This window comes from Phyllostomus discolor, chromosome 1 (assembly GCF_004126475.2).
Source record: "Phyllostomus discolor isolate MPI-MPIP mPhyDis1 chromosome 1, mPhyDis1.pri.v3, whole genome shotgun sequence".
In the NCBI taxonomy this organism is placed as follows: domain Eukaryota; kingdom Metazoa; phylum Chordata; class Mammalia; order Chiroptera; family Phyllostomidae; genus Phyllostomus; species Phyllostomus discolor.
In genome coordinates, this window is record NC_040903.2 from 75,174,126 (window position 1) to 75,191,758 (window position 17,633).

The 17,633-nt window shown below is 41.3% G+C and overlaps 1 protein-coding gene across 8 annotated transcripts in view; it reads left to right on the forward strand.

The window, feature by feature from the left end:
• LOC114492418 (aldo-keto reductase family 1 member C15-like) overlaps positions 1 to 17,633 on the forward strand; it is a 355,773-nt gene that overhangs the window by 142,047 nt on the left and 196,093 nt on the right. For 3 of the 8 annotated variants that reach the window (XM_036025062.1, XM_036025061.1, XM_036025060.1), the window contains exons 4-8: positions 3,365 to 3,442; positions 4,225 to 4,347; positions 5,965 to 6,074; positions 6,497 to 6,662; positions 8,066 to 8,148. The exons of 1 other annotated variant lie outside the window; for it this stretch is intronic. In XM_036025062.1, coding sequence (XP_035880955.1) covers positions 3,365 to 3,442; positions 4,225 to 4,347; positions 5,965 to 6,074; positions 6,497 to 6,662; positions 8,066 to 8,148 — 560 coding nt within the window. Of the gene's footprint in view, positions 1 to 3,364; positions 3,443 to 4,224; positions 4,348 to 5,964; positions 6,075 to 6,496; positions 6,663 to 8,065; positions 8,149 to 10,629; positions 10,720 to 17,633 lie in introns of those variants that run through there. 4 more of the 8 variants (XM_036025059.1, XM_028506021.2, XM_036025049.1 and 1 more) reach the window with 2 other exon arrangements.

Sequence of the window (17,633 nt, forward strand, 5' to 3'; positions counted from 1 at the left end):
CTTTAGGACATTGCTTCAGACATACGCATTAAACATCAGGGCAAAGGAGTTTTAGCAAAAGCAAGTCTCATAGCACCCAGGTACAATGCAAGTCTGATTCCCCATGTGAATGCCTATCTGTACACCAGGCTCCTGTGTGCCGCCTTGCAATGGATGGTTTTCTGGATCAATACTGGGTGACATTTGCTATTGCCTTGCTGATCACTTTCTTGTAAATTATGTTATCTCACCATCAAGATTTTGTATCCTCATCCCAGAGCCTTGAGAAGGATGGCAATGCAATGATCTCACTGCCTCCACCTCAAAGTGCTGAGGTTACTGCCCTCTGTGTCTCAGTGATGAGTCCTTGTCAGTGGTTCCTGAGTGATGAAGGCCTTCAAGAAAGCTGAGTTATAAAAGACAGTGGAGACAAATGGGACATCCACACCTGGTAGTGGGAGGGTCCCTTGAATATGGACCCTGGGCCCAATGCAGACAGAGGCACCCTGGGATGGTTCATGTTGCACAACTGGGCTCCTTTGGGCTTTGCTGGTCCAGGTTCTCATTGCAGTGGACATTCACTGAGCACATCTGGTTTCTCACTCTTTGTTGGGTTATCATAAACTAAAAAGCACAGTCTTAATAGTAAAGGGAAACCCTATCATACAGACCAGCCTGTCCTAAACAAACCCTCCCACCCAGGAATCAGCAACAGAAGGGCTCACTTTGCTTGTGGGTAGCAGAAGTGACTGAAATCTGGCAGAGAGCAAAGCAAGTGGCACTGTTGCCTCTCTGACCCATCCCCCACATACCGCATTACAAGACAGTGACATGGGTTACCCTGCCCTTGTGAACACCTAATGCGCCACCTCTCACCATGTAACAGGCTTGCTGATACCAACAAAAAAAAGGTCCAAATGAAAGATCAGACCAATGCTCCAGGAAAAATACAACTAAGTGAGGAAGAGCTAGCCAACCTATCAACACTGGTAATCAGGATGCTCACAGAATTGGTTGAATATAGTTGAAGAGTAAATGCAAAAATGGAGGCTATGCTAAGTGAAATAAAGTCAAATGTACAGGGAACCAACAGTGATGGGAAGGAAACTGGGACTCAGATCAATGGTGTGGATCAGAAAGAAAGCAACATTTGTCCAGAAAAGAATGAAGAAACAAGAATTCAAAAAAAATGAGGAGAGGTTTAGGAACATCTAGGACATCTTTAAACGTTCCAACATCCAAATTATAGGGGTGGCAGAAGGAGAAGAGGAAGAGCAAAAAATTGAAAATATACTTCAACAAATAACAGGCAAAATTCCCCATTCTGGCAAAGGAAAGAGACTTCCAGGAAGTCTAGGAAGCTCAGAGAGTCCCAAAGAAGTTTAACCCAAGGAGGAACACACCAAGGCACACCATGCTTCCATTAGTCAATATTAAAGATGTGGAGGATACCAGCCAGCGGTATCCATCTTGGCTGTGGATATTCGTCAACATGCAAGAAAAACATACACAGAGACAACCAGGTCCTGTGGGGGAACAGGAACAGCAGGGTCACTCCACAGGTGGGGAGCACCTTAGCCACCCTCTCTCCTGGAGGGCACCATGGCCACTCCTCACGTGGGGAGTACGCAGCTTGGCTACCCTCGCAGGTGGGGAGAGCACACCATTCCCCCTCTGGAGAGGCTTTTTATTGGTTTTGTTTGAGTAAGAATTCAGGTAAAAGCTCATTACTCATTGCTAGGAAGTAAGGATCAAATAATAGGTAACAAGGAAGTCTGAGGGCCTAATTTGGGTCAGGGTCAAAGAGTTGTAAGACTTTAAGAAACAAACTAACTTCCTCCTTGGACCCTTATCATTCAACTGAAAGCAGTCTAAACAAAGCAGGTTTCACAGGATTTTACGTGTTCTTTCTTAGGCCTGATCACCCAGGGAACCCGCCCTTGTCAGCACAGAGCTGGACCACCCTGTCATTGTTTCAGGCTTAGGTGGAGCAAGGGAACTAAGGCAACCAAGAGATAAGGAGATTTTCTGCTAGATGTTGAGGACTCAGGCTACATCAAAGCCAAGCAGCGAGGGTCCATCACCCCCTTTTGCTGTAGCCCCCAAAGTCCTTCTTTTGGGGGCCTCCAACGTGATTGTCCCTGTCTTAGGTCTTTCCCACCTTGGGGAATCTTACCCGTCATTGGCTAACTGACCAAGCTTTGGGGTTCAGCTATGAATGAAGCAAAAGAAGCAGCGCTCCTGCCAGGGAGATTTTTGTCTCCTTGCTGGGTTAAGGTCCAAGGCCACTCCCTCAGCCTTAGCCTTGGCAGAGTTTCAGTTAATTATACCATGCAGGGCAGTTCCCACCAAAAGATAAGGAGAGAATCTTAGAAGCAGCAAGAGAACAAGATACAGGAACTACAAAGGAGTTCCCATCAGACTGTCAGGTGATTTCCCAAAAGAGATATTATAGGTAAGAAGGGGCTGGAAAGAAGTATTCCAAGTCATGAAAGGCAAGGACCTACATGTAAGATTACTCTATCCAGCAAAGTTATCATTTAGAATGGAAGGGCAGATAAAGTGCTTCTCAGATAAGGTCAAGTGAAAGGAGTTCATTATCACCAAGCCCTTACTATATGTAATGTTAAAGGAATTGATCGAAGAAAAAGAAGAATCAAAATACGAACGGCAAACTGACAGCAAACTCACAGTTATTCACAATCACACCTAAAACAAAAACAAAAACCAACTAGACAAACACCTAGAAAAGGAACAGAATCACAGAAATGGAGATCACATGGAGGGCTATCAGGAGGGGAATGGGAGGGGGGAGAGGGGGAAATAATACAGAGAATAAGTAGCATACATGTTAGGTAAAAAATAGACAGAGGGAGGTTAAGAATAGTATAGGAAATGAAGAAGTCAAAGAACTTACATGTATGAGCCATGGACATGAACTTAGGGGAGGAATGTGGGGGGGGGTGTTGTATTCAAGGTGGGGGGGAAATAAAAGGGGGAAATGGGATGAATGTAATAACATAATCCAAAAAAAGTATTTAATAAATAAATAAAAACTGAAAAACAAACAAACAAAAAACCCCCAAATAAACTAGCCTGTCCTCCTGAAACAACAATAATCCCAGCTATAGGGGAACTCATACTTAGTGAATTACGTTTGGTGGGTTGGTGACAGGAAGGTTGAGGTAATTGAGGGAGAGGTACTGTGCTTCAGTCTGGGAAGGAATCTGATTGTCTCCCCCAAAGCCTTCTCTCACACATATCATACACCCACAGACACACTACTAGTAAAATAGCACATTGAAGGCTGCATCAGCAAGGTGCTCAGGCAGCAGGAATATCATACTTTAAAAAAGATTTTTTCTTCCTCCTCTGTGTATTCCAGCCTGGAGAGGATCTTATGCCAATGGATGCCAGTGGCAAACTTATTTTCGATACAGTGGACTTGCGTGAGACATGGGAGGTAAGTTCTGCTACTGTACCCCAACACACTGTCACAGGAGGACATCCCCGAGTGGGCGCAGAAGAAACAGGCTCTGACCCCATCTGTCTCTGCCCTCAGACATGTCACCAAACTCCTCTGTACCTTGGAGGTTAGGGCTGTAAAGCAAGGGACTGAAATGGAATCACAGCTGAGGTCTATTTTTAATGAAACTTCTGTGGTTCTAGTGGGGGTTTCTTTGCCCACTGATCAGGTAGAGTCTGGGAGCCCGAAAAGAGGCATCATCAGAAGCAAACTCCAGGGGAGTGAGAGCTCTGTTCCAGGACAGATAAACACAGCAGCGTTGGAGGGAAGTTGCTGTGAGCTTAGCAGGACCACAGTAAAGCCTGCCCTTCTGTAATTCATTCCATACACTCCTTTCAGCCATCTAGGACAGAGGAAGCAGGAAACTGTCAACCAGTGGAATAACTAAGAGGTCCTCTGTGCCCCTGACTCTGATATGACATTTGTTAAAGAACTACTGTTATGCACTAGGCAGGAGAACAGGCATCATTGGAGGGGTTAGGGAGGTGAGGGGAGTTTAAAAGCATCTTAATGTCTAATTATTGCTCTGGATGTGTGTGTCACAGACCCAAAGACACAAGGAATAAAGTACTTTAGGAAGGAATATATCTAAATGTTAAAATTGTTTGACTGAGCCAAATTGTTATTTATGTTCAGATTCTTAGTTTCCAAAATGTTCCCTGTCCAATGAGAGGGCTGAACTACAGTACAGGTTTGCCACACATGCCCTTCCTCCCCAGGCCCTGGAGAAGTGTAAGGATGCAGGTTTAACCAAGTCCATTGGGGTGTCTAATTTCAATCACAAACTGCTGGAGATGATCCTGAACAAGCCAGGGCTCAAGTACAAGCCTGTCTGCAACCAGGTGAGGCCATGTCCATGGTTACTTCTTTGCTTCTGCCCGTCACACCCACCTTCTTGAGTAAGAGTCCCAAAGTTTTGAACTTGATGCCAGCTACATTCCTGATCAATCCGTTTATTGTGAGAAGAAATTCCAGAGAAAATACAGGTTGAGTGGAGTGGGACCATCATTACTTTCCTTATGCAGAGATGGGTTTGAGGTTCCCAGGAGACATCCAAGTGGAGATGTTGAATTGGAGGGTGGCAATGTTGGTCTGGAGCTCAAGTGGTGGTCAAGGTTGGAGGTACCTATCATGGAGTCATTGCTGCATGGGTGGCAATTAAACTGGTAGGAACCGATTCCCTCTCCTAAGGAAGGAAGTTCATAGAATGGCCACAAAGAGGGCAGGAAAGCCAACATTTAAGGATCAGGCAAAAGGTACTGGTTAGGGGACTGAGTAGGAGTGGGCAGACATGGAGGGAGAAAATGAGGAGTGTGTTGTCTCAGGGAATCAAAGAAGACACTTGAAAAGGTTCCCGTGACCCATGGGTGGATCCTGGCTGGGAGCAGCCAGTCCAACTAGGGATGGAAAAGGCATGGGTTTTATGACATAGAGTTCATAGGAAACCTCACAGGTGCAGTACTGAGGGGTGAGGGGAAAAAGCCAGAGAAAACAGATATTGGACAGTCAGGAGGTAGATGAATCATAACTAAGAGATATAGTTTTTTAAAATAACAGTGTTGCCAATGTTCAATCAGTATGATATTGTAAAATTGACTATCCCTTTTGTAATATATTATGAAAATTATTTAAAAACCACTTAAATATTTATACTCTTCATCTTAGTTATTTACTTTTAGGATTCTATTTGTAGAAAATAATTCATAATTATTATGTGAATTATTATGTTAAATATTTTAATATATGACCGTGGTTCTTTTCCTGTTTATCTCCTTCTTTCCCCTTTTGTTCCATTCTCTCTCTCTCTTTTTCTCTCTCTCAACTTCTTGTGAGAGAAACTAGGCCTGTATTCCTTGAAAACTTTTCTCACAACTGGTTTTACTGATTGATTCCTGTGATAGTATTTGATATCTTGCTGTCTTTTGTTCTTCTTGTAAATTGGAGGATATATCTGAAGACTTCATCACTTATATGTAATTGTGAATTCATGAATTCAACCAGTGTACTTACTTCCTTAATGATGATTGGATTGTCATCATTAATCAGAAGATGTGTCCTCAGATGAACTTGCATCCTCTGACATCCCTTAGCATGCTGCCTATCTCATTTACTAGAATACAAGATGTTCTAGGCTCACTTTGTAGCTCTTTTGGCCAGGAGTTGAGTCAGTCATTTTTCTGGGGAATCTTGGTTTCTTTCCACAAGGAATGACATGTAGAGCTCACAACCAGGATATAACAGTCTTTAATAATTTTAAACACTAATAAAGGTTAAGAAAATTGTTTTATCACTGCTGAAAATTAATAGAATTTGAAGGTATTTTAGAAGGTATATGAGAAAATGACCAAATGGAAAATGTGCATATATTAATGTAGTATTAGGTAATCCTTCAAAGGCTTTTCAAATTGACATGGTATTGGCTCATATATTCTGATCCTTTCTGGTCTTGGAATTCATAGGTGGAATGTCACCCGTACCTCAACCAGAGCAAACTGCTGGAGTTTTGCAAATCCAAGGACATTGTTCTTGTTGCTTACAGTGCCCTGGGGTCCCAAAGAGATGCTAACTGGTAATGAGAGTATCAGAGGTAACCTATGTCAGCTACTGTGTTGGTGATGAAACACTTTTTAAAAATTCAGATTTAACATTTTATTATGGAATACTTCAAATGTAAAAAAAGCAAACACAACAGTACAGTGAGCTCCCGTGCACCACCATTGAATTCCAAGTCATCAACATTCTTCCATTTTTGTTTCACACATACATCCATCTTCTACAAACTACATTCCAAGTATTATTTTTATAAGAGATTTTGTGATAAAATTCATATAGCTTGTCATGCATTAATCATAACTATGCAATGTTGACAAATAGATGTACTGCATAACACACTTTTCTTGATGGTCTGGGGAATTTGGGAGAAAGGAACACTACACTCTAGATTTCTCACCCTAAACCCCTCAAATCCTCATTTTTTGGTTTTCTTTTCAGGATGGAAAAGGATAGCCCCATTCTCTTGGAGGATCGGATCTTGAATGCCATTGCCAAGAAACATGGTAGAAATCCAGGGCAAGTGGCCCTGCGTTACCAAGTGCAGAGAGGGGTGGTGGTCCTGGCCAAGAGCTTCAATGAGAAAAGAATCAAAGAGAACTTCCAGGTATAGGCTGCACACCGACTTTCCAGAGTGAGGAAGTGGTGCTCTCTACACTGTGAGACCCTAAATGCAGGGACTGTCTCTGGGCCATGTTTCCGCATCTTTTCCCCAGCAGAAGTCCTGGCAGGCAGACAGCTACATAAAAGTTTATAGACTGACAAACTAAAACATGAATGAACAAATGTTTCCCCTGAACTCCCCTTCATATATTTTGTGGTCCCTTGGGTCAGTCAGTGATCTTCAACTTGTTTTGTGGCGAAGCTCATTGGAGACTATGTTAACTCTATGACATTTTAAGAAGACAGCTAACAATTTCATTATAAGTTTACTATTTGCAAAAGATGATGTTTAGAGCATAGTATATTTGTCATGTATTTGCTCCCAAACCTTGAAGCTATAGGTTTAGTTCATTCAATTTATGGAAATGTGTAATAAGCAAATTTAAATCTCATTGTGAAACCAATCAGAAGAAAATCCCACCTTCATTTTAAGGTCAACTCAACATGTTAATATACAGGGGTAGGCAAAGGTAGGTTTACAGTTATTGGTATAGAAAATAATACAACAGTTAATAAATAATAATGCAAGAATAAACCGTGTTTCACATACTCACAACTATATTGTAATTTTGCTGCACCCTCCATATCCCCATGACAACCAAATCAGTCCTAGAGTATATTTTTAAGATTAATAAAATGTTACTAGATAGATAATAGATAGATAAATAGATAGATATAGACACAGGCACTGAGTTTTCAATGAAATTGTCTTCTGGATAAAACAATGAGCTTCCTGCTTTCATACTTCTTATCTAAGACCTCTCTGCTTTGCTATTAATTCACTCTCCACTAGGGGACAGTCAGTTTGTATCATCAAACAAAAACAAATCTGGACTTAAGAGAGACTTTATTCAAAAAGGAGAACTCTCTGAATGTTGGCTCTGTAAGTGTCTCAATGACCAATCAGAAAGATTGTTCTTTGATAAAGGAGTAAACATGGGTGAGCAGGTGTGTTATTGAATAGTTGATTAGCACATGCTTTTCTTGAGGTCTACAGCTCCTCAAAGAGGCAGTTTGTTCTTTCCAAAGCTTGCTTTAGTTTTTAGTCTAGGTCACATGTAAGGAGTGTGTGTGGTGGTTGTGATGGGGAACAGACTGAAGTTTGGTCCAAACAGTAAGTATTTTGTAAACACCGTTTTCTGTAAAGTGGAACAGAGGAGGAGAGGGAGTGGGAATGGAGAGGTGGAGAACCCAGGAGGAGCGTTCTCAGGCCAGGAGATAGGAAGTGGTGACAGGGGCCACCTCCCCTAGTTCTCTCTTTGCCTCTGTCCAGCCAGAAAGTCCTCAGGTTGCCCATTGTAAGTGAGTTGTTTGAGGGAGATTAATGTGATTGTTTCCTTTTTTCAGATTTTTGACTTTGAACTGACTCCAGAAGACATGAAAGCAATTGATGGCCTCAACAGAAATTTCCGATTTATAAAATTACTATTGTAAGTGACTTGTAGATTGTGTTTTCCAGAAGGTTTCCTATAGCAGGTACATTAGCAGAAGAACTCAGCTTCCTTATATCTGAAAGACAGGCTTGATTTCTGGTGTAGAAAGAAAACAAGATCTTCCCAGAGACCTCAGAGCTAGGTTTACTCCAGGCTCTGTCTCTGACCCAACAGAAATATGAGTGGGGCCTGGACCAGAGCATAAATAAAATGGTCAAAGTTTGCATCATGATGAATTCATGACTCTGTGCCCTCTGTGCTCAGCTCTGACCTACCCATTCGACACAGGAGGCTCAGTGCCTGTGGCTCACTATACCTTTCTGGGTGCTAATCTAAAAATGAAAAGCCATTCAAAGCAAGAGGCAACAAACAGTTATTGAATCAAAAAGAAATGCTATTTGGGAATTATTAGTTCAGGCAGAAGCCCAAACGATGTTCTGACTAGGAGATAAAGGCAATGGGTATTTATGAGAAAGGGAAGGGGAAGAACCATTACATGCACAGATGTCCATTCTAACTAATGATTTTGATTTTCAGCCTACTAGCCCTCAGTCCAGTACTTCTAATTGCTTCTTGTTATCCTTGCATGCAGTTCCCTGGGACACAATGTTGCATAGGGCCCATCCAAAGTATATCTTGCCCTTCTAACGTTAAAAAAGTTTGAGGGATAAGACATTCATATCAGTTAGCTCCTCTGCTAGGCAGCTCTGGCTCCATTGCCTTGAAAGGGGCTCTGTTCATACTGTTGTTTACAAGAGCCTATGAAAATGTTTCACCTTTAATTCTTTTTGAAATCAGAAGAAAACATGGTTATAGTCATAATGACAATGCAAAAATGACCACAGCCTGGACCTTATTCATTTTTGTCCTAACAAGATTGTGAAATGTAACACAAATACTTTCTTTATGGAGGAGGGGGCCCATGAGGCAAGTGTGCATATATGTGGGAACATCACAATGGAGAGCTGCTTCTACCTCTTCCTCAGAGTCTGTAGCATTTCTTCATAACTAGTCATTCTTTCCCCAAGGCACTGTCCATTTCTTCTAAATTTATCATTTTATTGGCATTTTATCCTTATCACAAACCCCATTTCTTTAGTCTTGTAATGTCTCTAAACTGAATTACAAATGGATCACAAAGTTATTTGACCCTTGTCCCTCATGTGTCCACAGTGGCATACACTAGCATAAGATCCTGTGATTTCTCTTGTTTCTCCAGTCAAGATGTGCCCAGGGTCACCTCTGTCCATTAGGAGAGTAGCCCCTGAGGCCTCTTCCTCCTGGACTTTGACTATTCACAAGCATAGCATGCCTGTGGTTCAGTTCCTGCAGGAGGGTCTCGAGATTGAAGGGAAGGAAGACTCACTAAACTGAGAGGACTTTGTGAAGGAGTTAGAGATAAGGTATTAAAACTTTAGCTCTAGAGTTAAGGTTTAGTTTCAAAAGAAAGATCTCAAAACTCTCCTCCTGTTTAACTCTGTTTAAAGCTGCATTGTGTTGCTGAGAAGAGACATTATAAATGAAAAGGCTGTGGGAAGTAACTTTTCTGCACCCAAGGCTTTTAAGTGTAAGTCTGTGATCTTCATCAGGACAGTGGTGATACTTGCACCTGTTCTAGGCCCCTTGAAAAGTCCAACTCCTGGCACACAATATTTCTTAAAATGCACTCTTTAATGCAATTAAATTGAAAGAGACAAATTTTAAAAAGCAGGGAGAACCTGGGAAAAAAGGAGAATAATGGCCACATTGATTACTGCATAAGAAATGTTCTTATAAATTGTATGAAAGCCCCTTGACTGGTGTGGATCAGTTGGATGGGCATTGTCCCACAAAGCCAAGGGTCATCAGTTTGACTCACAGGTTGGGCATATGGCTTGGTTGCAGGCTCAGTTTACAGCTGGGGACATGCGAGAGATACCTGATTGATGTTTGTCTCATTCATTGATGTTTCTCTCCCTCTCATCTCCCACTCTTCCCCTCTCTCTAAAAGCTTGATAAATAAATTTTAAATAAATAAATAAAAAAATTGTATGAAAGCTGTAATTACATTTGGCAGGCATGGTAATGCAGGCACACATATTGCCTCCTCAAGAATGAAGGAAGTTCTTTAACAGAGAGACCCCGACCTGTTGAATGAATTTGTGAAAAAGAACAACAGAATCCTCATGTGAACATTATCATGAGTTCAGGGACAAAAATGACATGTGGGACAAAATAAGTACCACGTTTCCTAGTTCTCACATACAACAGCAAACTGTAATCTAAAGCAAACTAGCTTTCCCTTGGCTTTCCTACTGCATATGAATGTGGGAACCAAGTGTATGGGCCAGGAGTTACATGTCTTTATGTTGATGTAGAAGGAAGGGCATGGTTGGAAATTGAGAATTTTTAGCCCATTCTGACTGTGTGCACAGACAAACTCTGCTTTTCAAAGCTTGGGACTGAGTTAGTAAATTAATATTCCTCCTTCTCTTTCAGTACTGTTGATCACCCTCATTATCCATTTTCTGAAGAATATTGACCATCTGTTATCTACCACGAGTTGTACCTGCATATTTTGCTTCTAGGGTTGTGGAGAAGATTTCTGCACTTGAAGGAGGTGATTAAAAGGAGTTCTGTCAATTCAGGCCATTTGCCTGTCTTCTTTAAAACTTTTTTAAATTTTAGGAAATAATAAAAAATTACAAATAAGGGTATTTGTTTTTCCTGATAATTAAAATAATACATGCAAATTAAGGGAAATTTGGACAATAAAAGAGAAAGGAAAGAGAATAAGGTAAGGGAATAAGGTAAGTCTGCACAGCCTCTAACATTTCTGTACACCTGACAAGCAGACACTTTTTTTCAGATGTTTATGCAGCCTTGGAATAGAAGGAGAATGCGTCCCTCCAGATGGAGGAAGGCGTGTTTACTGTTCAGTAATGTAAAGAAAGGACTTCACTCCAGACAAAGGGTGGGTTGAGCAGTGTTCAACTCTCATGGATCCAGGTTCCCTAGGAGGCAGGAGATAGAATAAAGAATCCTGAGACACTGCAACTGTCATGAGCAGCATCTTGATTTCTGAGAATTGCCTTCTGACACTGGATAGTAATTAGCATTGCGGTTTCCTCCCCAGGTGGGCAATCAAGGAAGATTGTGGGAAATTGCATGTGTAGAAGCTTAAGTAAAAACCCTATAATGCCTGAACCTGTTCAATAGAAAAGAATAATTCCTGGCCACACATGGCCTGCTCCTATGTCTTGGGAAGTATAATTTCTGCTTGCTTTGCTTCACACTATCTGTGTGGTCAGCTCAGTTGTTTGTGACTGCCAAGAACCTGGAGTCCGTATCTATCTGGAGCACCTAGACTCAGATTTTCTCCTATAACTCAATGTACTGCATGTTCACCAGGTGGAAATGGGGGCTCAAGGAGCTAGCACTACTAACCCTATTGTGGGAAGTATTTTCACAATATATGTAGATCAAGCCATCATGTGAACTTTAAGCTCACACAGTGTTATTTTTCAATTATGTCTCAACACTACTGGAAAAAAAGTGCTGTTACTTGGCTAAACCTCTTGTTGAGAGAGATAACCTATCTTCTTCCACCAGATCTGTGAAATCATGGCACACTAATTGAGTAGTTTATGAATTAGGTCAAAATCTTATGTCTTTCATGATTCTTGAGAGCGAAGTGAGGAAATTAAAGCAGAGGGGGAGAATGGCAGTGGAAGGACGAGTGTTAGATGCTATTACAAGATGGTTTGAAAAGGTCACTGTGAAAATGACCCCTGGGCAAAATTAAGGCAAGACAGTGAACTACATGGCTATGCACAATAGAAGAGTATTCCGGAACATTCATTGGATATGCTAAGGCAAGAAGGAAGTGTTCCTACAGCACTGAAGTGACAGCAAGTAGGCGAATGTGGGTGGAATTCAGTGGGGAAAGGAGGTAGAAGGAAAAGATAAGGTTCAGAGAGTCAATGGGGGTGGTGGGCTTTGTCATGTGAGGTTTGAAAAGACTTTTCTTGAGAGAGGACTGGAGAATGATATTGCAAATGATAAGTGGAGTAGCTACATGAGCTGATTGGTTTTGAAGGGTCACTCAAGGTGTTATGCTACTTCCTACAACTGCACCTGCCATGAAATCCTAACCTTAACACATTCCAAACTGATCGCTTCTCTTATTCTGTGGTTTCTGCTCGACCTAAGCCCATCATGTTCTTGAATCAGTGAGAATTGTAATCAGGCCCTGACTGTCGTGGCTCATTTGGTTGGAGCATCTTTCTGTAGCTGGAGAGTTGTAGATTTGATTCCTGGTTAGGACACAAAGCTAGACTGCACATTCGATCGCTGGTCTGGGCACATACAAAAAGCAACAAAGTGCTCCTTCTCTCTCACCTTGATGTGTTTTTTCTCTCTCTCCCTTCCTCTTTCAATACGAAGAAATGAAAAAGTGTTGTTGAGTGACAATTTACAAAGAAAAGCATTTTAGTCAGTGAGTTTTCTTCCAAACACCTAATTGAGGCAACACTTGTAGCTGCTGGTCGTCATTTTGCCTTGCCACCCAAGGACAACAAGAAGAAAAATGCTGGAAAGTTGGCCAAGATAAAGAAAACCCCAGTGAATAAATCTGGGGGAAAGGTCCAAGAGAAGAAGTGGTTCACAGGCAATGTTCAGGACAGCTCAATAACCTAGTCTTGTTTGGCAAAGCAACATATGACACGGTTCCTTGGCCAGGGCAGCCCTTCAGGAGCTCCTTAGTAAAGAGGACTTACTAAACTAGTTTCAAAGTACAGAGCTCAGTAATAGATAGTAGAACACCAAAGGTTGGGATGTCCCACTGTTGGTGAAGATACAGGAACAACAGGTCACACAGGCTGTTCATTTTGAAAAATAAAACTTTATTAAATATAAAAAAGAAGTGTAGTTAGAGAGAGTCTCCCCCTTTCATCCTTTGAGCAACTACAAGGCTTATGCATTCAAACTAGGTTAAGTAATATTAAATAGAAATGTATCAGCTTCTATTCATCCTCTCTACATTTCTCCTTTAAACAGACTTGCTGCTGGTGTCACCAAACTAAGAGTGCCTCACTGACCTTTGAGCTTCAAAGCCCAATTAAATGCACAGAGGAGGTTGCAGCCAAGAAGTAGAGGTTTATTAATGACTGAAATGGTGCCATGCCAGGAGCCATAGGTGAGCTCATGCTCAAAGACCTGGACCCAGATAGCTTCCACTGGGAAGCTGTGGAGCTCACTGCAGGGCTTAGCTGGGGAGGGGAGGAACAGGTTCCTGCTGGCACTCCTTTAGCCAGGAGGAAGGAGGAGCAGGGAGATTCAGAGAGGATTCAAGCTTGAGTGGCCATATGAGCTGCAGCTGAGCACAGTGGCCTGGGCAGGGGTGAAGCACTGAGGTGAGGCCAATCATCTCTGGCAATCATGAACGATCCAGACAGAGGAACAAAGCCACAGAGTCTGGCTGCTTCCTCTCACTCCTCCAGAGCTAGCAGCAGGCCCTAAAGATGCTGTAGCAGTGAGTATTGTGTTGCAGAGCACATTGTCTGCAAACCAGAGAAGTGGTACTACAGAAAGAGGTTTTCCCTGAGTGACAGGCACACTGCCACTAATCCCAGGGTTGGCTAGAGAAACAGAGGGGATGCCTCACAGGTCTGCCAATCAACATTCCTGGGAGAACAAAGCAACAACAAAAGTGGCCAAGTTCCCCCAGCTCACTGCAACCCTACACATCACAGCTGCACTGCCAGGCAGCATGTGCCTGCAGGCGACAGCACTGGGATTGCACAGAGATGCCATATGATTTCCCTTATATGTGCAATTTAATGAACAAAACAAACAAACAAAAAAGGAAACAAAATAGAAATGGAAACTGAAAACAGACTGACAACTGAGAGGGACGGTGGTTGGGGAACAGAGTACAAAAGGTGAAGAAATTAAGCAAAAACAAACACAAAAACAAAACACCAAAAAACTCATAAACACAGACAACAGAGTGGTGATCACCAGAGGAAAGTGGGTGGGGAGGAGGGAGAAGAGGGTAACTGGGGGATAAATGGTGATGGAAGGAAGCATAGCTGGGGGGTGGTAAACACACAATGCAATATTCTGGTGATATATTGTAGACATGTACACCTGAAATCTACATATTTTATTAGCCAGTATCACCACAGTAAATTAAGTAAAATTTTTTAAAGATTTTATTTATTTATTTTTAGAGAGGGAAGGGAGGGAGGGAGGGAGAGAGAGAGAGAGAGAGAGAGAGAGAATGAGAGAGAGAGAAACATCAATGTGCAGTTGTTGGGGGTTATGGCCTGCAACCTAGGAATGTACCCTGGCTGGTAATCGAGCCTGGGACACTTTGGTTCCCAGCCTGCGCTCAATCCACTGAGCTATGCCAGCCAGGGCAAATTAAGTAAAATTTAAAAATTTTAAAAAGATATATAGAGACAAATGAGAATGACAATACAACATCTCAGTACTGTAGGGATGCAGCTAAAGCAGTAATAGAGGAGAATTTTATATCATCACAGGCCAATCTCAAGATACAAGGAAGAGCTCAAGTAAACAAGCTAACCAGAAGAAAGGAAATCATAAAAATTAGAGCAGAATTGAATGAAATAGATAACAAAAAGAACATATAAAATATTAATGCAGCAAAGCACTGGTGTCTGAAAGGATTTTAAAATTGAAAAACCACCGGCTAGACGTACTAAGGAAACAAGAGAAAAGTCTCAAGTAAAAGAAGCAGTGGAAGAGAAGTTACCACAGACATCACAGATGTATCTGTGGATCATGCTAGGGTACTATGGAAGACTACATCCCACCAAATTCAATACCTAGAAGAAATAGATAAGTTCCTAAAAACATATATCTTTTCTAGATTGAATCATGAGGAACTTGAAAATCTAAACAAACTGATTAACAGTGAAGAAGTGCAAACAAACATCAGAAACCTCCCAAAACATAAAAGTCGAGTTCCAGGTGGCTTCCCTAGTGATTTGTACCAAACATTCGAGCAAGATTTGATATTTGTCTTTCTCAAACTCTTCCAAATAATTGAAGAAGAGGCAATACTTCTTAATACATTTTATGAGGCCAAGATAACCCTGATACCAAAATCTGGCACAGATAACCCTAAAACAAACAAACAAATGAACAAACAAAAACTATGGACCAATATCTCTGATGAATACTGATGAAAAAATCCAAAACAAAACACTAGCAAATCAACTACAAGGATACATTAAAAGATAACACATCAGTGTCGAATAGGGTTCATTCCAGGGGCACAAGGACAGGTTCCGCAGGTGCAAATTGAAAAACTCAACACACCCATTAACTAAACAAAGGTTAAAAATCATATGATCCTATCAATAGGTACATGAAAAGCATTTGATAATATATGACATCCATTTATAATTGAAACTCTCAAGAAAAAGGGTATAGAGGGAAAGTACCTCAACAAAATAAAGGCCATATATGAGAAACCCTCAGCTAATATAATACTAATTATTGAAAAACTGAAAGTTTTTCCTATAAGATCAGGAACAAGAGAAGAATGTCCACTCTCACTGTTCTTATTCAACATAGCACTGAAAGTCCTAGCCAGAACAAATCAGGCAAGAGAAAAAGAGAAAATACATTCAAAATAGGAATGAAGAAGTGAAAGTGTCACTTTTTGCAGATGACATGACTCTTTGTATAGAAAACCTTAAGGACACTACCAAAAAACTATTAGAAAAAATAAACAAATACAGTAAGTAGCAGGATACAAAACTGATGTACAAAAATCCCCTATACAAAAGTTATTTCAGCCTTGGCTGGCATAGCTCAGTGGATTGAGCGCAGGCTGGGAACCAAAGTGTCCCAGGTTTGATTCCCAGCCAGGGTACATTCCTGGGTTGCAGGCCAGAAGCCCCAGCAACCGCACATTGATGTTTCTCTCTCTCTCTATCTCCCTCCATTCCCTCTCTAAAAATAAATAAATAAAAATCTTTAAAAAAAATTAATTCAGATTGGACCAAAGAACTAAGCATAAGACCCGAAACAATAAATACAGAGAAGAAAAGATAGGTATAAAACTTATGGACATTGGTCTTTGGGAAGATTTTCTGAGTTTGGCTCCAAAGACAAGGGAAGTAAAGGCAAAAATAAATGAATGGGAATGAATTAGTTTTGAATATATCCAAAATATATAAAGGACTTACACAACTCAGCACAAAACAAACCAACAACCCAATCAAAAAATGTGCAGATACACTGACTGGGGGTGTCAGCTGCTTGGAGTGTTGTTCCATGTGCCAAAGGCTTCAGGTTCCATTCCCCGTCAGAGTACTACCTAGGGGTCGGGTTTGATCCCTCTTTGGGATGCAAAGAGAAGGCAACCAATGGATGTTTCTACCTCACCTCATTTGATGTTGCTCTCTCTCTCTTTCTCTCTATCTAAAAACAATAATAAAAAAAAAAAAACATGTACTCAGCTGAGGATTAAAAAATGGGCTGAATACCTAAATAGAAACTTCTCCCATGAACACATACAAATGGCCAACAGATATATGAAAAGATGCTCAACTTTGCTAGCTATTAGGGAAATGCAATTTAAAATTACTATGTGAAAGCACCTCAAACCTGAGAGAATGGCTGTTATCAATGTGATAGGTAATAACAAGTATTAGAGACGTTGTGGGGAAAAAGGAACCCTCATTCTCTGCTGGTGGGGGTACAAACTGCTACAGCCACTACGGAAATCAGTTTGCTGGTTCCCCCCAAATTAAGAACAGAGCTCTGGTTGGTGTGGCTCAGTGGACTGAGCACCATCCTGTGAAACAGAGTCGCCAGTTTGATTCCCAGTCAGGGCACATGCCTGGGTTGAGGGCCAGGCCCCCAGTAAGGGGCCCATAAGACGCAAACACACATTGATGTTTCTCTTCCTCTCTTTCTCCCTCCCTTTCCCTCTCTCTAAAAGTAAAATAAAATCTTCAAAAAAAAATAAAGTTACCATATGACCCAGCAACACCTATACTTATTCACAAAGACATACGTTCATTGGACAATTAATCATGGTGGCCAAGACATGGAAACAACTGAAATGTCCTTCACTAGATGATTGGATAAAGAAGATGTGGTACATACATACAATGAATTATCCCTCAGGTATAAGAAAAGATAAAATACTGCCATTTGTAATAGCATGGTTGGGTTTTGAGAATATTAGGCTAAGTGAAGTCAGTCAGAAAAGGTTAAGAGCCATATGATTTCACTCATATGTGGGATACAAAACTGAAGGCAACAAATGAACAAGCAGGAAAAACAAGCAAAATCTCATAGACACAGACAACAATATGATGGTTACCAGAGGAAAGGGGGTAGGTGGTAGGGGAGGGTAAATGGGATCAAATATATGGTAATGGAAGAGGATTTGACTTGGGTGGTGGGCACACGGTGCAATATGGAGGTTATGCATCATATAAATGTACACCTGAAAC